Raw genomic sequence first — 20,452 nt, forward strand, 5'->3', positions numbered from 1 at the left:
GTCTCTTTGCTGTAGAGTGGAATCATGACTTGGTACTCTGTGCTGGCTATCTCATTGATCAGCCCTTCTCACTGGCAGAGCTTCCAATCAGCTTGCCTTGGAATAATTAAGATGGGGGCATCAATCCATCATTACTTACATACACATTGTGGTTGAGACATAGAACCCAGGACCTGTGGGGAAGGTAATAGAAACAGTGGCTATTGGTGAAAACTTAGATGCTGCTGCTTTGACCTGTGAGGACTTCAGTTCAGCAGGACAGTAAAGGGGGAGAGTGTCCTCAGCTGTCCCCAGGGGATCCCACATCTGCTGGTAGCAAGATGCCTCCCTCAGACCCCGAGTGCTCTGTGAACCCCAACATACCACTTCTGCTGAATGGCTGTGTCCCTTTTTCTTTGCAGTCTTGATTTGCAGTGTCTAATGTGACAATCCCTTTATCTACCTAGATTCATGAGAATGTTATCCTCAGCAGGTCAGTGAAGTAGACCAGCACACAGCCCAGAAGGACTCTGGTATCAATGAGTGCATGAACTAAGAAAGAATTTATTTATTCTCTCAATAATGCAAGTGCAAGGCATTCCTCCAGGAGCCAATAATACAAGTTGGAGAGAGATGGATCCTACCCTCCCCCACATGTGCAAACACACACGCACACCTGTGTGCACACACGTTGTAGCCATCATCATTTGGAAGCAGTGTTGCTATCCCTGTTACTTGTGGTATGATCATGATCATTTATTGAGAAGCTACTATGAACAGACACTCGAGGTCTTAAGATTCAGGCTCTGCCCTTAGGGGCATATAGGCAGGTGAATACACAAGAAAATAATGTAGTGAGTGCTAAGGCAGAGACAGAGAGTCCTAAGGGCTTCCAATCAGGTTGCCTTGGAATAATTAAGATGGTCGGGAATCAATCAATCGATACTTACTATACATTGTGGTTGGGACAATAGAACCAATGATATTGGGGGCTGGCCTGATGGCAGAGATTTTCACCAGCAGAGTGATGTAAGGGGAAAGAGGAGCTGGAAAGGGAGACAGAAGTGTTCAGGCAGCATAGGCTTATGTGTGACGTGGGAGAAAGGAGCATGGTGCACAGGTGGGAGGGCAGAGGCGGAGGACCTAGTGAGAATGTGGAGGTGGCTGCTGGTTTGGGGACAGGACACTGGCTCCCCCCAGGGTGTCTACATGCAGTGCTTGGGAAGACAGGATTTTGATAGAAGCCACTATTAGAGGCTGGCTTGTTTTGTGGACTGTCTCTGATGTCATTTTTGCAGATATTTTTTGGGGAAAAATTTGGTCCTCTTTCTGGAACCGTGTTCAGGAATTGGCAGACCACGGAAGTGAATCACACCTTTGCAAGCACACACAGGAGGTGTAGGGTGGACCCGTGTGACTCTGTGTTGAGGCTGAAGACAACCCAATAAAGCTGAGGGCTCCTGGGAGCTGCAGAATCTGTCCACCTGCCTCCTTAAGCCCAGCCTCTAGGAAGCTGTGAGACATCACATATTTCTGACACACCAGGAACAAGGTGGTGCTTAATAATTGAAGCAGGCATCAACAGCAGTGTAGGCATCTTCCTTGTCCCTCCGTCCCCAAAGTCTCATCCCCATGTCCAGATGCACATTATTCCTGCAAGCAGAGACAAGTCCCTATAATGCTACTGAGATTCCCGAAGACACACCTTCAATGGCAGATGACAGCCTATTAGGTTTGTTCTCATGGCATTTGTGGGTAGGAGAAGGAGTCATCCAACATCTTGCTTCCTGGGAAAACCACTTCCTCCCAAGGAAAGATGCACCACCCATGTTCTTAAGCAGCTCAGTAACGGACAAATGTAAACCTGATGGGTTGCTTTGTTTATGTGACAAATGAGATTCTTCTTCCATTTCTGCTCAAAGGATAGATGGTACCAGAAATCTGAATTCCTTACTGGATGAGAGCATCTATGACCATAAGTAGTGAGATTATTACTGTTGTTTTCTTAAACAGAACAAATGAACAAAATGAAACAGAAAACAACTCAGGAGCCCAGTGAACGTGGCCCTTCAACAGAGTCTGCCGGCTTCCAGAGGGTGCGTCCCCCTCTGGAACAAACAACCAGAAGTCTCATTTGTTTTATAATCACATTTCATTTTGGATTGCAAATCATATTACCTGGTTTAATCACTTACTTTCCCGAAATCAGGCTGTTTTAAAAACTCAATCTACTCTCAACCAAGATGTGTCACCATGAGGGCTTTACCGAGACTACACCTAGACTACACCTAGACACCAGGCATCGCCCTCTGGGGAAAGTCCTGAGGCTGAGTCCTCTGATAGTGGCGAGTCTGCAGGGAGGGTTCAGCCATCAGAAGGATGTCTTTGAAGGTCACGAAATTCATTTGGCTGTATAAGTTCTGGTGTGTATGCTAAAATAATCAGTCACGTTACTTTATAGTCACACCTCGTTCTCTTGCTCTGGAAAATCAATAAAGCGAAGAGAAGGACAGGGATATGGTGTGTAACTATTTAAAAGAGAGAAAACAAAAAACAATATTCCGTGGAAATGGTCCTGGAGGAAGTGCAGACCTAGTTTCCATAAGCAGGCTCGATTTTATCTCCAAGCTCATCACTGAGTTATTAAACCAAAGTACCCAGCCTATCCTAGGCAAAAATACCAAAAAAAAAAAAGAAAGAAAGAAAAAGAATAAAAAAGGGGAAATAGCATGCATCTTTCTTTAGGTGCTGGGAGGCACTGGGAATTATCCACAGCCTTTAAAATGGATTTCTAAACTGTGTCCATTAAAATGAATTTCTAAACTGTGTCCATTAAAATGAATTTTTAAACTGTGTCCATTATTCACACACTTAATGTTTTGTTCCACCAAATGTCACAAATCCTAATGTTGCTTTGCCTGGGAAACTTCCCTACCTAAAATGTTCCTCTCCTCTGCCACCTGCATTCCAAGCCCCGGCCTAAGACCCTTCCCAAAGTCATGCCCCACTGGCTGGTGACACAGGAAGGACCAAGGGCTAGAGCTAGAGAGGGAGAAATGAGTCCTACATGAGGGTTCCCTCCAGGGACGTTACCAGCTGCAGGACACCCCGCCCACCCCAGGACCTGTCACCAAGGAGACTAGGGAACCGGGGCAGAAGAAGGAGCAGTCATTCATGGATCACTTGGTCACATCTAACTTCCTTTGCATGAGCCACTGCTGGCTTCAGCACAGACCTGCCTGGGCTACAGCATCCACAACCAGAATAGATGTCACCAGTCCAGATCTAGAAGGTTCCATTGTCATTTGTGACAACTTCCCATATTATACAGCAAGTGCTTTGGTGACATTCCTGAGGGACGTGGAGGGACATTGACAACCTGCCAAGGCATATCCCAGCCACCTGGCAGGACAGCTGTGCTTTCTCTTTTTCTCTGATGTGGAACTTGGAGCCAGTCCCACCCATTGGCCCTACTTTTACCTCTAGCCTTCATCCACTCCTGGTCCTGAAGTTCACAAGACACCAACCTTGGAAGCTCAGAGTCTGCAAAAGGGTCATTTTAATGTTTCCCTCCTCTGTTTAGTAGCCCCTTCATTCCCGGCAGGCCACAAACACGTCTGACCTCTCTTTCCAGGGATGGTCACCTGGTCCTGTTTGCCCCTCCCTCCATAAGTGTGGCTCACCAACATTAAACAGGTTTCTTTACTGCAGAGACTTTCGGGGCCTTTGACCTGCTATGAATCTCCAAGAATGGCCCATGTGAACACCTGATGCGCCCAACATCTTGAGGAATAGAATGAGGAAGGTTTCAGCCACATTTGGTTTGCAAGTTCCCACATTCTAAGACTGGACACGGCTCCCCTCCACCTCTGATTGGACTCAGAGAACTCCCTTGGGATCCACAGGGCTTTGGTACCAGGACTCCCCAAACCCAAGGATGCTCATGTTCCTCATGTAAAACAGGGAGGTATTTGCACATAACCTACACACACCGTGTCCTACACTTTAATGTAATATCTCTGATTACCTACAGGACCCTGTGCAGTGACAGTGCCGTGCGGATGGTTGTTATGCTGTACCAAAACAGGGAAGAGATGGGGAGATGCCTGTCCGTGTTCAGCACAGCTGCACAGACCAACTACACAGAGCACCAGTGAAGGACAGAGACCCAGGCGCGGATGTGGGAAAGTGTGGCAGGGTTTGTCCACGTGTCACTCATTCTGGTGGCTTCAGTGGGATGCTGGGTTTCAAGTTTTGCTCTGTGGAGTTTTCTAGGATTTTTTTCCCAAATATTTCAGTCTGTGTTTGGTCGAACTCAGCAATGCAAATCCACAGACATGAAGGGCACTGTCCCTAAATGCCTTCCTTCCTTTTCCTTCCTTTCGAATGAGTTCAAGATTTCTCATGTGGCTCCCATACACCGCCACCCCAATGGTTTCTTTTAAATGAGCCAAGGAGTCTATGTGGGTCTAGAATTGGAATCCAGTTCTCCCACAGATAGAGCAAGCTGTCTTCTGAGAGAGAAACTTCTAGCTCTAGCGGTGGACTTTTCTGTGACCATGCTAAGTCTTCTTTTAAAAAAATATTTTTAGTTGTAGATGGACTTCATTTAATTAATTAATTAATTTGTTTTTATGTGGTGCTGAGGTTCCAACCCAGTGCCTCACACATTCTAGGCAACCACTGAGCTATAACCCCAGCCCCATCTTAAGTCTTAATAATCCCCATTCATGTTTAACTTAAACATTTCTTAGAAGAAGCTTGACCACAGTGCTACCGTACTGATTCCCACTTTAACAATTTGTACCTCTGAGTCTTGGTACCTGAACTTCAAATGCAGCCTGGCACCAAAAGCTCTTCCACCTCTTCAGCTCTTCTCCTCTGATTCCTGTAGCTGCTTAGACTGCCTGGCTCACAGCCTTGTCAGCCAAAATGCCCTGTTATTCCAAGTTCCCTGGACATTCTACTCCCCTGGTAGAAAATGTGAAACCTACATCCCCAGAACTCCATGCCCAAAGCATGATGCTGCTTTCCTCTTTATCACTAGAAAGCAACAATTTCCCATTCTTTAGTAAAATTACTTGTTCTTTCCTAAGTAGGCATACTCATTAAAAAAAAATATGAAAGATTCAGAAAGACTAAGAAAAAAAAATCAACCATAACTTCACCACTGAAAGAAGCCTACTATTAATATTTGGGCTATTTCCTTATACCCTTTCTTAAAGAATAAAGAAATCTTTATCCTCCCTACAGGAATCCAGCTGCCAGTTCTTAGGCATTGCTTTGAAAGTTTAAACACACTAGTACTTAAGGTTGCCTTGAGCAAAATTCAAGTCATGCAACTTATTTCTTGGAGTAAGAATTTCAAATCATTTTATACAGAAAAATGGGAGGATTTCTTTTGTTTGTTTGTTTTGTGTTTTATCCTGGTGCTGGGAATCAAAGCCAAGGTCTCATGCATTCCAGGCAAGTGCTCTGCTGCTGAGCTACAGCACAGCTGGAAAATGAGTTTTAAAATATTTTACCTGGCGGGCTGGGGTTGTGGCTTAGTGGTAGAGTGCTCACCTAGCATGCATGGGGCACTGGGTTTGAGCCTCAGCACCACATATATATAAAATAAAGATATTATGTCCACCTAAAACTAAAAAATAAATATTTTTTAAAATTGTGTTTTAAAAAAAGATATTTTACCTGGAATGTCAATCACTTAGCATGTGCTTCATGTCTTTCTAGCTAATATAATCTACATCCCCAGCTCCATCCCCAACCCCAGTGGAGCAGCCCTGACCACCTGATACCCCAGGTCCCTCACTCTGCCATCTATCTATCAATTTAGACCATTCTCATTGAAAAATGGCATCAAAGGCAATCAAGATGGGTGGGGGGAATATCAAAATATGCCCCACCTAGTTTATAACAGTCTCTTTTTCATTGAAATGAACTTATTTTGTCTTCTTCCCAAATCCATGCATACAATTAATAATTAAGGTTTACAAAGTCCTTGGCGTGGTCTGTGTGCTACAAGGTGAGAGGCCGTCTGCAACAGTTAGAAAAGCAGACAGCAAGTTGGCTCACCCTGCAACACACTGGGCTTTCAGAAAGGGGGTGAGTCATGTGGCAAGAGATTTAAGATCCGTATGGAACTGCAAAGGCCAACAGAAGACCAGAGGAAGAAAGCACCGGCAGAGACCGGGGGCAGGAAGGGGCCCTCAGCCAGCATTCACTAGGTGCCAACTATGTGCCAAGCATTGTGAGGGGAAGAGATGGGACAACGAATCTGATAAAAGCAGTGCTGAGGAGGGATTTATAAGTGCCCTTGGGAAACAGGAAATGCGTCCCCGGGGAAAAGCTCTCAAGTTAGCCCTTGAAGGAAAGAGCAGGGGACGCACACCCCAAGCCAGGAGGCCATCGCAGGCAGCTCTGCTCGGTGGCCTCCTGGAATGCTGTCTGGAAGAGGAATGTGGAGAGCCCAAGGATGGTTATCTTTGTGCTGCATCAAGGGGTGGACCCAAGAGCCCCAGAGCCAGGGGCGCTCTCCAGAATCCCCCTCCCCTTCAGCATTGACCTCTCCAGACATGAGGTCACCCCAGAGCCTCCCTGTCTCCCCTGCCTGGGGCATCTGACCCGGACCTCCTGTTCCCTGACCTTGCACGGGGACCTCCCACCTTGCCTGGCACACATTAACAGGTCAATAAATATCAGGGTGATAACAAATGGAAGCCAGCTCTCACTTCCTATTCACCAACCGGGCTTCGAGCCGCTATCTTAATCTCTGCGTCTTTGAACCCAGTTATTAATTTGGCCCTGAGAATAGATTACACACGCACAGCTGCCTTGCTGAGCCGCGTGGGGTCCGTGAGTAGCTGCTGGGAGCCGATTGTAAACACCCTGTTACCGCAGCTTATCAGTCGGGACACAGGCCCCTTTGCGTGATCACGGTCACGTTAATCTATGCCATCCAGTCATCCTCCCACCAGACATCTATTGAGGCCATACTGTATGGCAGGCACAGAGCTGGGAGTCACGCATACAGAAAGAAAAAGGCACCATGAAGTGGAGAAAAGGGTACAATATAAACACTGAGACCACCCGGAGGACTCAGGTGGAACAGAGTCTGACAACCACAGAGAATAGCTATTGATGAAAAACTAATATCAATAAACACATTTAGCAAGAAATTAAAAATAACCTATACACCTAAACCACTAAAGATGGGAGGGGGTGCCTCTGGGGATGGAGCCCAGGATCTCACACATCTAGGCAGGCACTCTACCACTGAGCTATTCCCCTAGCCCCAAGACATATTCTCCTCGACTTTTAGGTTTCATAGGGGGTAATTATGATAGCCAACATCTACTATGCACCTACTGCATGCCATGCCTTGTGTATCCGGTGTGCTAAGCACAGAAACATGCTGAGCTGGATTCTTGGGGATGAGGGGCCAGGGCTAACCATTTGCTCTTGGATTTGTATTTGGCTGGTTTCAATGCCAGGTAAGCTACAGATAGAAAAGTTCAAAAGATAATTAAACCAGTTAAAAAGCAAAACGGCACTGGAACTGAAGCCAGGCTTCAGAACCAATTTCCAAGAAGTAATTTCATCATCATAGAACATCAAACGTGACTTCTACTTTCAGCTATGCAAATTCCAAAAGAATAATACCTCACATTTGCATAATGCTTGATGCTTTTCAAAGTGCTTTCTCAGTTATTAATCTACAGGAGGCTTTATTACCACCGGAAACATAAATCAAAATTCTGCTCAAACTCCATTATTTTTTCCACTTCCCCTCAAAACCCAGAGCCACCTAAATCCAGGTGCTTTCTACTGAGAGGGTAACTCTAATATATGTAACTGACAGAGCGGATATGCACGGATGTAGCATATTGTGAGATCTTCTATCTCCAGACATCACAGATCCAAGCTTCAGAAAATCTGTGGTTGAATTAACAAGACCTTGGGGGAGCAACCGGTAGTTCAAGTTTAAGATTCTTTCAGGGTCTCAGACTTTGTGGGAGCTGTACATGTTCATTGGAATTCATTCCCTTCTATTAGATATTAGGAAATTAGCTCTACCAGTTTCTCCCTAAGTCCACAAAGTGGCCCACATTTGCCAAACAGATTCCCTGTCTTTTCTGTTTTTATTGTAATAGGAACCAAGAGGCTGAATCTGCTCTAAATCCAACAGAGAGGATCGTGGAAACACGAGGTGAGAAGATAAGACAGGGTATGAGGATAGACTTCTCCCCAAATCGAATGCCTTTCCAATTTGTTTCTTTTTCCATCTCTTTCAAACTTAATTATGTGTGGCGTTCCCAGCCACTGAATCACCAGTGTTTCCTGACACTTCAATCTCATGCATTTTAGCAAAAGATTAACCTGCCTGTTTGCTTTTAATTCCGAAGCTGTGTTAATACTCAACTCCCTCTAGATTAGGAAAGAAGAAAAGCACACTCCCACATACCCCACCCCGCACCAGGCACCAGGGAGGCTCCAGGGCTGACACTTCTGCCAACGTCGCTGTCCTTGGGGTTGACTGCACTTACCATTTCAGGAGGGCCAGGAGAGCCACCAGCAGGGCCACCGTCACCAGGGGGCCACTCGCTTCCAGTTTCAGAAATCCCAAGGCTTCCATCATTCCTCTGAGACCCCAGAGAGGGCGGTCCTCCAGGCAAAAGAAGGGGGTTGATGTCTCTGCCCTGACAGGAGCCCTGAGCCTCAGGTGGAGGAGGAGGAAACAGGCTCCCCCAAACACGCCTCGCCAGTGGGTCCCCAAAGTGTGCTCCTTCTCAGAGAGCCTCTTAATAAAGAGGAAGGAAGAGGAGGAGAAAACAAAGGGTTTGAGGGTAAGGCAATGATTCAGCAACTTGGTCTTCTTTGATGACTATACTGTCAACAAACATTTATGTTCACTTCCTTGGGAAGCAAGAGCAGATGGACGGTCCCATGTTTGCTGAGAAACGAGACGGTGGCAGCCATAGACTGCGACTCCCACACGCAGTCCTCCAAGAAGTCCTCTCCTCCAAAATGTGCATCTCTACACGTTCAGGATTAAGTGAAGATATGGGTCAGAAGATTATGAGGGTCCTGGAAAAACATGGGGCCCACATCAGCCTGATGGAAAACGCTCCCTGCTTTGAGGCCAGCCTCCCCACAAGGCTCCCTAGTTCCTGGGGCTGGTGAGCCCACTCGGCTGGGAGGGTCCCGGGGTTCTGGCTGGTGGAGCAGACCACAGACCTCGGCTGGGGCCAGCCAGAGCTGTCATGGTGAGTCGGGAGGTTCCCGGAATGTCTCAAGCACGCCCACAGGCTGTGTGTGTTCAGCTCTGAGCCACCTGGCTGACGAGACAGAATCACCCTCGGATTAGTCAGCGTATTCCACCTGTGGGGACGGGAAGGGCGGATCAGAGAGGTAGGTGGCAGGTCACAACCAGCTGGGGGCTCTGGGCTGTGTTCACAGGCTCAGTACTAGACCCCGGAAGGAGGTGGGCGACTAAACAGGGAGACAGAGAAGGTGAATTGCAGGTGGAGAAAAGGGCTGCCAAGGTCATGAGCACGTGGCCGAGATGGGGCGTAGGGATGACCCACTGCAGGGCGTGGCCCTGGGTGCGTGTCTGTCTCCAGAGGAAAGCTTCCAGCCCAGACGTGTCCCTGTCAGTGGTGGAGTAGTTCATCCTGTGAAGAGCCACCAGCAAAGCCTCAGGGGACATGCATGAAGGTCCTAGGGTGGGGAAACCCCACATGTCGTTGGCACTGCAGGGAGGCCAGTGCCAACAAAGTCCAGAGAGCCACCTGGGGCCAGCGGTAGCCGGGAAGAAGAGCTGAGGTCCCCAGAGGCCAGATATCCACTGGGGTCACTGTCAGAGCTTGGGCTTCATTTTCCGAATCCCTCGGGGTGTCGTGTGGCCACATTTACACTGGTTCCCGAGACCTTGGGTTGGACAGAGAATTCACTGGGAGGCAAAAGCAGAGGGCTTCTAGGAGTCTAGTGCCTCGTCCAGACGTGAGGAGGCTTGACCACGGTGGGGAGGGGAGGTGGGAAGGACGAGGTGGGGGTAAGGCACGTTGGGGTGGACTCCACGGAATTCACAGTGGAGCCATGTGAAAGGGAAGTGGAAGGAGAGACCGTGTCTGACTTCCAGACTCCTGACTTGAGCTCTAGGTGTGTAGGGTCCGTTGATGAAGACTGGGGAGGTGGAGTGTTGGGAAAATCACAAATTCTGTTTTGATCCTTGAGGTGCCTGGGAGAGGCCGGAGTGGGGCTGTCAAGTCCAAGTGGAATCTCAGCCAAAAACATAAATAATAGCCATAATTAGTCATTGTGACCCTATTTATGGAGTGCCACCCGTGTGCTAGTGGCTCTTCTCTGAGCTTTCGTGTGTTCATTGAATCCTTATGAACAAGTCTTTAAGCCCCATCTTACAGAAGAAGAAACAGAGGCCTGGGCTGTGACTCCAAGGCCGTGACTTCCTCATGTAAGCCTGGACGTCCTCACTGTAATTGTGGTGTTTATACCCAGAGGAACCGCTGGAGTTTCAGCCATAAAGAAGACGGTGACCCACTCAGACACCAAGAGCCTTCCTGGCTCCCCGGCTGCCCTGCCCCTCTGTTTTGTTTGCTGGCTCCGTGGCCCCAGCCGCAGCACCCCATCTGGACAGTGTCCTCGGCTGCAGCCCAGCCCTCTTGGATTCCCCTCCCCTCTGTCCCATCCGACCAACACAAAGGACCAGGTGTTCTCTCTCCCAGGGCAGGGCCAGCGCTCCACAGGGGCTGACCCTCCATCCGCAGTCCTAGGAGCCGCTGTGCAGGGTGGCAGAGAGTGCAAGGTCATCATGGCCACGAGTTCAGCCTGGGAGAAGTGACCTTGGATGTGACTTCATTCTGTGCATGTAACAGACACACAGAAGAATAAAAATGAAAATAAAGGATTCCGAGGTGAAATAAACATGAAAAAGGCGGGGGGTGTGAGCTTCAAGAAGTTTATTTACTGTGCGACCTCTCAGACACTTGAACCTGCTCATGGGCACAGGGGACATCCAACAGAGGGCCGTGGAGACCAGCGTTGCCCAAGTGCATCTGACCACAGAATCCGTCTGCAGGGACACTTTTTAACATAGCTGTAAGGCACATGTTTGAGAAATGTTGACCAAGGAGTAGAAACCCCCCAAAAGGGAAGTGGCTGGTATGAGGTTCTGTCCCTGACTAGTGATAGGAGCCAGGTCTCCAGTCCCCTTCTCGGGCTCTTTATCTAGACCACGCCCCTCACATCTCCCTGTAGATATACTCCTGCCCACCTGGCCCCAGTCCCTCCTGTGTATGGAGATGGCTTGGCATGCTGGTGGTTGGCCCAGAGATGTCCAGCTTTCTTGAGATGCCAGCTCTCCAGAGAGCGCTGAGTGCACTCTGCCATCCTCTGACTAACATGCCTGGAGCCCCTCTAGGTTTCTCGTGATTTACAGAGACTGTGAACACTGTGGAGGGGTTTCCACACCCTTTCTGTGCCTACTGCAGAGTAGAGTAGAGATAATACTCAAAATCGTGGACCGTAAATTAACCCAGGTGAAGTGCAAGGGTCAGACATGAGAGATCTAAGTCATTTTCATCAGGAAAGTCACATGGATAAGGACGTATTGCAATTTTAATATCTGCAGTGTGGTGCAGGGACAGTCTGGGTGGGATCTTTCTGGGACGAAGGGCAAACAATTGCCATGATATTCACCATCATTAAACATTTGAACTTTAACTACTTTATGAACATTTTTATTTTAACAATATGTGTATCAAAAATAATCGACTCAAGGGCTGGGGTTGTAGCTCAGTAGTAGAGCACTTGCCTAGCATGTGTGAGGCAACGGGTTTGATTCTCAGCACCACATAAAAATAAATAAAATAAAAGATCTATTGACAACTAAATAAATATTTAAAAAACCAATCAACTCAACAGAACTGTGTGGTAAATATCCTATGATCCCCACTCCCTCAAACAACCCCCATTAACAAATCAGTATACACACACTGGGTCTTTTTCCCTGCAAGCACAAATATGTATCTTTTTGGTTTTTGTGGAAAAAAGATCATCATGTTCATGCAAATATGCAACTCACCTTTTTAACTTACTGTACCATGAACATCTGGCCAAGTCCATACCTAGAGAAACATATCATTTATTACCTAGGACTCCAATCTACAGACGTGCTATAATTCACTTAGTGTACCCTCTGTCGAGTAGCATTTGAGGTGTGCCCACATTTCCCCAACTTCCAATGAAATTCTTAGAAGTGGAATGGCTGGACCCAAAGTCATGTGTTTCAAAAATTCTGATAGGCCAGGTGTGGTAGTGCTTGCTTATAATCCCAACGATTCCGGAGGCTGAGGTAGGAGGATCACAAGTTTGAGGCCAGCCTGAGCAACTTAAAGAGGTCCTTGGCAACTTAGGGAGGTTCTAAGAGATTGAAGTGAGACCTTGTGTCAAAATAAAAAGTAGGAAGGGCTGAGGATGTGGCTCAGTGGTAGATTGTCCCTGGGTTCCATCCCCAATGTTACAAAAGGCAAAAAAAAAAAAAAAAAAAAAAAAAAAAAGAATGCTGGTATGTTCTATCTTGCACACGGGCAGTATGGCTGTCCCTCCCTGAGTGTGTGCTGGGGCCCACTGACCCCATAGAGGGGCCGCCCCCCCAGAGCAGTTCCCTTCCATCTCTGCCCACTCTGAGTCTATCTTTCTCTCCTCCTACCTCCAGGCAGACATCTCCCCAGAGTTGAGTCAACTGTTTTGACTTGAGTCTTGTGTTTCTTTTTAAGGCTTTCACTCCATAAACTCCATGGCATTTCCTCCATGTTCCCTGTGTTTAAAAACCGCCTGTGCAGATGTCGAGGCGGGCCTTCCTCCCCAGTGGAAGGTTCCCAGCTGCTGGGCTCTGAGCTTGACGTCTCTGACGGGGAGAGGCAGAGGCTGAAAGAGGCCACACAGGTACCTGGGCAGAGACAACAGCGTGTCCTGGGCACCCACGGGGACAAACAACCTGGACACGTCACCTCATTTCTGCCTCAGAGCACCCCGGGAGGAGCCGAGCAGCACGTTTCATTCCTGGGTCCCAAGAAATGGGAGGTCTCGTGACATTAGGGGACGTGCCACACTGCCTGTTATCAGACACTCAGTACTTTCTGGAAGCCGGACTCAAGCCCAATCTTCCCGCTTTAAACCGAGTGTTCTTTCCAATAACTCTAAAGTCACACCTCAGCTTTGAATATCTACAGGTCACCTCACCAGCCCAGGTTGTGACACAGTTTACTGATGCCCACTGCCCCAGGCTGCGGAATAGCACATAAAGGACAACAGGGGTTGGCGTGTGTCTTGGTCTGCTTCACTTCCTGGCAGTTGTCCAGGGGCCCCCCTGGAAGGCAGAAAACCTCAGCTGCCCCCATTCTCCTCAGTGTCGCCCAGTGTCTTAGGAACTCTGTCCAGTTTGGGGGAATTTACGATCAGGTCAGGAGGACTCCCCTGTCCATTCCTGTAGCCAACAAACCCTGAATGAGGTTCTGGGCACTAGCAGTAGAATCCCAGCACATAAGACCCAGGTCTCGCCAACAAGGGGCTCAGCTTCCAGCACAGGGAAATGGACATGGAAACACCTGAGGGCCCTCTGCCATAGCTGTGAAGGCACAGAAATGCACAGGGCTCAGAGAGGACAAAATCGGAGATCAGGAGATGGGTAAAAGGCTTGGAGTAAATGACACCTGAGCTTAGACTAGACAGATGAATTCAGCAACAGAGCAGAATAGATGAGATTGGCACAGCTGACGCTTGCTCCAAGGCACTGGAAGCTAGGGAGAGGGGGGAGACAGGGACAGACCCCCAGGACAGATCATGCAGGACACTGTGGGCTGTGCCAGGGAGTTCTCATTAATTCCAGGGTCAGAGGGAGCTCAGAACAGGAGCTGAAGTTGGCGGCAATGGGATCAGCTTTGCTTCTAGAAATATCCTCAGGAGGTGTACACCTGAGGTGCAGCGCCGAGCCGGGAGGCTGCAGATCACGTGGGGAGAAGATGATGGCCTCAACAAGGCAGAGGACGTGGAAAGTGGGGAGGAGGGCTGACCCTTGCCACCATGGAAGGCAGAATGACAGTACTTGGTCGCTGATTGAGTGTCGGGTGGAGAAGAGAGAAGTGGAGGATAATATCTAAATTTCTGGTGGCATTGAGAGCCCTTGGCGGTGTCACAGAGCACAGTGAGGACTCGGAGAAGGATCATTTGCATTCTGAGCCCAAGGACCCTGGTGGCCGCACGGGGGAAGATGCTCAGGAGGTAGCCAGACCCACCAAGGGCAGGAGGAAAATCTGATGTGGGGGAGCCGTTTGTTCTTGAGAACCAGTGCATACAGATGGGGCAAAAGTGCAAGATAAAACTGGCCAGAGAACACGGTGTCGGGAAGTGGAGCAGGGAAAGATCGCTCAGAAGGGCAGCCTGGGCAGGACGGAGCGGGGAAGACCTAGGAGCAGGAAAGCCAACAGCGGGGCGCTCTGCTAGTGCTTAAGGGTGAGGCTTTTTGTTTTCCAGTGACCCAAGTTCAAAGCCTCAGGAGTTCAGTGGCCTCAGAAAGCCGCGCCACCTCTTCAAACCTCATTCTGTCACACTGAATCCTGGGGAAATCGAGGTACCCTGTAGGCATCTTAGGGCTCTGGCTCACAGTAAGCTCTTACTACATGTGGGCTATGATTATTGTCACCCACGCTACCCGAGGACAGTGGCAAAAGCAGGAAGTGCCCAGGGACGTTGAATGTTCCAGGAAGACCAAATGAGGTGGCTACGGAAGTGTCTGGATTAGGCAAGTTGGTCATTACAGCCACCCCCAGGATGGCTCTGAGAGAGGTGTGTGTGGAGAGAGGGGACTAGAGAAAAGGAGCTTTAGAAGGGGCTGATGCGCCCCCACCTTTGGGTGCCATGATTGAGACATGGGAGAAGGTACAGGCTTGGGCTGGCTGGAGCAACAGCGTTTCCAGGTGCTGCTATTTGTAGATCCCCCATGAAGTGAGAATACCCCTTGCACTGGGGGACTTGTGAGAGACAGCAGCCATCTGTGTGCATCCCCTGCCTGTGATAAGGGCAGAGCGCTCTCTTCCCTTTGTGGTTGCTATGGAGATGTGGATGGGTGCATAAACAGCTCTGAGGTCTATGTCAAATCTTGATTTGTATTGGTTGTGAGGGCAGGGACCATATTTCATACATCATTGTACCACCACACCGCCTGTCGCCTTGCAATCTCTTCGTCTTGCCTGGTTCTCATTAACATCTGCAGGCCCATGGCTCCCATCCCACTCTCTCCAGCCCAATTCCCATCCCCGAGTTTCAAACCAAGATACCCAGCTGCCCACTGGCCTCCTCTGACAAGTGTCCCGCAAACGCTACGGAACGGAAATCTCTAAAACTAGGCTCCTCACCGCGACCTCCTTTCTGCATTAGCCTCAGCCCCTGTTCTTTATCTTTCTAAATGGTACCCGCCTCCACTCAGCCCCCAGGCTGGAAACTCGGGCTCATTCTGGACTCTTCCTTCTTTCTCAGCCCCAGCCTCACCCCCACATTCACTGAGTCGCTGAGTCCTGCTGGTTCTGCCTCCTGGGTCTCTTCTAGCCAGGACTCCCTGGGTCCATTCACTGCAGCTCGTTCTATTGGTTCAACCAATGCCCTGGCGGCTCCTCAGCACTGGCTCTGTTCCGGGCAAGGAGGACGCACAGAGGCAGCAAAGGCGCAGGGTTCCTGACCTCACAGAGCCTGCATCTGGAGAGGCGTCCACTCACCCAGCACCAACCTCAGCTCCACCATCTCTCTCAGGATGGCGGGGCCCTAAGGGGCATCCCAGCCTCGTTCATTCAGCGTTTATTTATTGAGTGGGTACTGGATGCAGGCGCAGTGCTGGGTACACCTGAAGAAAGTGGAAAAGACGGACTGTCTGGGAGGCATTGGCAGGGGGCAAGATGGGGCAGGACGATGGGAGAGCTGAGCAGGGGTCGGAACATCGGAGATCTGGTGCGCTGCGTGAAGACCTCTGACTGCCCTGGGAAAGGCCACCGTTGAAGGACTTTAAGCAGGCGAGTGATGTGATGCTATTTAGGCCAAGTGGATCCCATCTGGCTTCATTATTAAAATAAAGATGGAGCTCATCAGACGATAAGCTGACACCTGCCCGTCAACCTCACCTGGGTGCCCTCGTCACATGCTGGGCAAGCTGCAGGGACACTACCATTGGGACCTTGACGGTAGGTGTTGTCAGCAGGCGGAGACAGTGTGGTGGACTGTAGCCGGTTCTTGATGCTACTGTAGCCCATCCTATCTGCTTCACATTGCAGCCTCTCTCTCTCAGTTTATGTCACCTGTGATCTCAGCTTGTCAGATGTTGACACTCTCTAAATTGTCATCGAATCTCTCCTGGCACTCCTCACGGCTGAATGTGGTCACATGTGGGTGATGAGGTGCGGGACGTGGTTCCCTGGGTGAACATGGAGTCGGTGCTGGCTTGGTGGCCTTGAGACAAGTCTGGGAGCTTTCGGCAACCCCCACGCCTGGGACAGTCACTTTATACCGGATTGGCTGGGCACCGAGGGGACAGACCGCATGCCCAGACAACAGAATTCAGCCTCCACAGCCTGAGAGCAAGAGAGCACGAGCATTATTCCTCCAGTTGTCAGCACCAGAATGCCCCACCAGAGTAAAGAGAGCACTGTGACCTGTATGTAGAGGGCCACTAACAAGGATCATAACGCAGGAGATTGGCTGTCAACTAGAAGTCTGGGCAACATCTGCCTCTAAGGGAATTCAGCACGGGGTAGAGGGACTCCCCACCCCCACCGGGCGTGGCGATGTAGGAGCAGGGGTTGAGTCGGGGGGAGGCATGGAGGGAAGGAGCGCTGTAGCAGGAGCTCCAGGGTCTTCAGGGCTTCCTCTCACGGAAGCGTGTTCCCCATCCAAAGCTCAGAGGTGGGCGCTCAGTGGGTAGATTCCACACAGCGACTCGGGAATTCAGGATCCTCCCTTCCGTGACCTCATCATCCGCTAGGAGCATCCGAAACCAGTTGGCAAACGGGGAAGAGCGGAGAGGGTGATGTGGAGAAGGGACCTACGGGTCAGTCCTGGAAACGTCCCCATCTGCTTTGCTTTGGCCACACGTAATGGCAAGGACGGCTGGGAATGGAGTGGGCACAGGGGGAAGGAAACAGGTTGGCAAACACGTAGCACTCCTGTCACAGGCAGGGACCCATCCAGGGTGTGTTCTCAGTCCAGGCTCCTGGCTAGGAAAGAAGCCGCCAGAGCAGAGTGGACAGTGGCAACTGGGGCTCCTGAGACAACGTTCAGGAGCCAAAGGACAGAGATGAGGAAAGACCAGCTTTCAAGATGATGAGGGGCTGACGTGTGGCCAGTCGTCCTGACTGTCCCCCGGGAGGCCGCGAGCAGGACCGTCTGCTCTATCTCATTGCCAGGAGGCTGCCTACGGCCCCATGAAGCTTCTGCAGCTGTCCGGGTACTTGGTGCTCATCTTCAACCGCCCCACACACCCTCCGGAATATAGTGCCTACTTGAACCAAGTCCCGGTTCTCCACACCCCAAAGAGCAATTCAAACCAGAAATAGTCCTCTGCTTGGGAAGGTCCATCTTGTGCCAAGAACATTTGGTCAAGTGTCTTCATTACAGGGCCTAGCTCCCTTACTGTCTGCGCGAGGTCCCAGACTGCCTTGTACCTGTGTCACCTGATTTAGGACAGGCTCTGCCATCCTGTATCCTCACCTGCCTGTCCTCTTACTTTTAGGATTCTGAGTAGATATCACCTCAAGGCAGCCATCCGAGATATGATGGATTGTCCATCCATGTCCTGCCATAGCACCCCAAGCCTACCCCATTGAAGTTGTCTCTATTCACACTCTAGATGTAACTTTTTGACAAGAGAAATAATACCTGGTTCAGCACCATATCCCAGTGGCCAGGAGAATGCCTGCTTGTCAATCAGAAAAGGTTCAGGAAGTGTTTGTTGAATGAATGAATGAACGCACTTCTGACTGTATCTTAGGTAGTTGCCACCAGATGGCGACAGCGCTCTTTGGATTCTGAAGGCAGGTACAATGCCCACTCCAGAACACCTGTAATAAATTGAGCTTTATGCCCATAATCACCTGGTTAATTTTCCTACAAAATATATCAGTTTATTGATGTACCCACAAAATCATTTCTCAAACTAGGTTTTCTAAGAAAGACATAATTAGTGAAACGCCACAGGGAAAGGAAATGACGGAGAACGCACCATCCAGTCCTTGAGCTGTGGATATACCTTTCTCCAAGGAACATCATCGTCATTCCATTGAACTCAAGGATCCAAGTGTATCCATTTAGACCCTGAGCACTGGAAATTTCTGCAGCTGTCCCAGCCTGACACCCTTGTGGCTACCCAACCTGTTCCGGGGTCATTGTCTCTAATTTGACCAGCTTATCTTATCAAGGTTATTACCAGTGGACCAGGTTTGCCCGAGGCAGGCTTCTGCAAGAAGGCTGGAGAGAGATAAGGGCCGATGGGGGAGGTGCGGTGGGTGGAAGGCTCTGGACAGGTGGACTTTATCCTACAGGCAACAGGATGTACTGGAGAAAGTTTCTGTGAGTTTCTCATGTGTGCACACGTGTGTGGGCAGGTGCACTTGAGGTGTTGGAGCCCAGGTGGAAGCAGGTGGAATAGGGAGGGAGGGGCAGGTCCCAGTGAGGTTGAGAAAGGCATGCTGAGGGCTGGGGACACCCTCTGGAATGGGAGGTGACCAGCGGGTGGATGCAGAGGAAGTTCCTGAGATAGAACTGGGAGGGTGGGAAGGAGTCCTAGAGAAGGGAGTTCAGGAAGGGGCCCGAGTTGGATAAAAGCTGATTTTGTGCAAATAAGGTAAAGGCGTGCCCTCCGTGCGGTGCACACTCTTCTTTGACTGCTGGAAGTGTCCACTCGGCTCAGAGTGAGCAGGCCTTTGGAGCTGATTCCTGCCCCTCCGGCTCTACGCAGCTCCACAAGGAGGGCTCCAAGTTTTCAAGGCTGGGTGAGCCTCCAGGATTGGGGTTTTTTTGAGAGAATGGGGGAGGTGGAGGGCCAGTGATTTTTAAGCCACCTCCCCAAACAGCTGGAGATCTGGGTTATCTGGAGGCAGCCTTCCCCAGGCCGCTGGGCCCTGGGTCACAGTGTCTGACTCAGCAGATCTGGGCTGGGACCTGAGAATTTGCATTTCGAACAAATTCCGGGTGCTGCCGCTGGTTTAGGTGCACTGTAAGATCAGGGTGTTTCCCAGCCCTACCTGGGCTGCAGATGCTCCAGGGGAGATTTTTCAAAATGCTGAAGGTCAAGCCCTACTCAGACCAATAAATCCGCATCTGGGTGAAAGAACCTCACCTAAAGGACTCCCTTCTCTCTGCACCTCAGCCTCCAGGCAGCTCCCCTAGGGGCATCTCAGGTCGGTCTGCAGAAGCTGCAGTAGAGTAGTAAATTCTTTGTTTCTGTGAATGAATTTCTCCCTCTTCTGTCTCTGAAGGACTCCGCTGCCCTCCAGGAGAGAGCCTGGCTTCCCAATTTTTTCTCAACACATAAACTAAACCGTCCAGAATTGTCTACCCTCCCTAAGAATTGATGTGAACTGTTTCAAACTTGGTTCTTTTTACAGTAAGCACCCCTCACTTTATTTCTCCAAGTTCTTATTCCAGAAATATCTATTCTAGGGTTCCTGTGGGTGAGTCGGGCTCACTTCCTGCTCACCTGTTGAATAAGGGCTGAAGCGACCTCCTACCAAGCCCTGGGCTCACCCTGCCCCAAACTGCCCCCTTCCCCGGGGAGTCTGTGTGTCTCTCATCTCCCACTGGGATTATCTGAGGATCTGCAGGAACAGAGAAGCTGTCCTCTCCCTCTCTGCGGTAGCAGAGGTAACATAAGGTGTGTGTGGGATGGGAGTAAATACAGGTCTGGAATCCTACATAATTGCATGATGGAGAGGTGTTGCCAAGGTAAATTAATAAGGAAACAGTTGGGTGATGTTTACCAACAAAATCAGTTTGGGTTGTGTTAACTCACTGCACTTGTGTTGCCGGATAAACTGCTGATTAGAATAGCACATTTCAAAAGAGGTGGTCCCTCCATGGAATTGACCAAATTGCTCTGTCTGCTTGGCCAGGCTGCCTAGAAACTAGGAAAATTGCCAAGGTGAGACCTGAGAGCCACATGGAGACCTCTCTGCAGAATGGAGTGTCCTTCTCCTCTCCTCTCCTCTCCTCTCCTCCCTCTCTTTCTGTATCTCTCTCTTCTACCTCTTCCCAGTCTTTCCTGCCCCCTATATTTTCCTCAGAGCAAGGCCAGAGATCTTTTCTCAAACTCAAGTGCTGATGTCAGCTTTGAATTCACTTTCTCTTACATCAAAATCCCTGGGTGGCAATATTCATCTCCAGTGTCACTTAGACGCCTCTCCTTCCAACAAGT

At 49.7% G+C, this 20,452-nt stretch overlaps 1 protein-coding gene across 1 annotated transcript in view; it reads right to left on the reverse strand.

The window, feature by feature from the left end:
* The window catches only part of Tbxas1 (thromboxane A synthase 1), a 152,659-nt gene extending 143,902 nt beyond the window's left edge, over nucleotides 1-8,757 (reverse strand). The window contains exon 1 of the mRNA XM_076832702.2: nucleotides 8,526-8,757. Within this exon, the coding sequence (XP_076688817.2) occupies nucleotides 8,526-8,617 (92 nt within the window). The 5' untranslated portion in view covers nucleotides 8,618-8,757. The remainder of the gene's footprint in view (nucleotides 1-8,525) is intronic.
* Between the last annotated feature and the right edge of the window lie 11,695 nt (nucleotides 8,758-20,452).

The sequence above is a fragment of the Callospermophilus lateralis genome, chromosome 1, assembly GCF_048772815.1.
Source record: "Callospermophilus lateralis isolate mCalLat2 chromosome 1, mCalLat2.hap1, whole genome shotgun sequence".
NCBI classification, from domain to species: Eukaryota; Metazoa; Chordata; class Mammalia; order Rodentia; family Sciuridae; genus Callospermophilus; species Callospermophilus lateralis.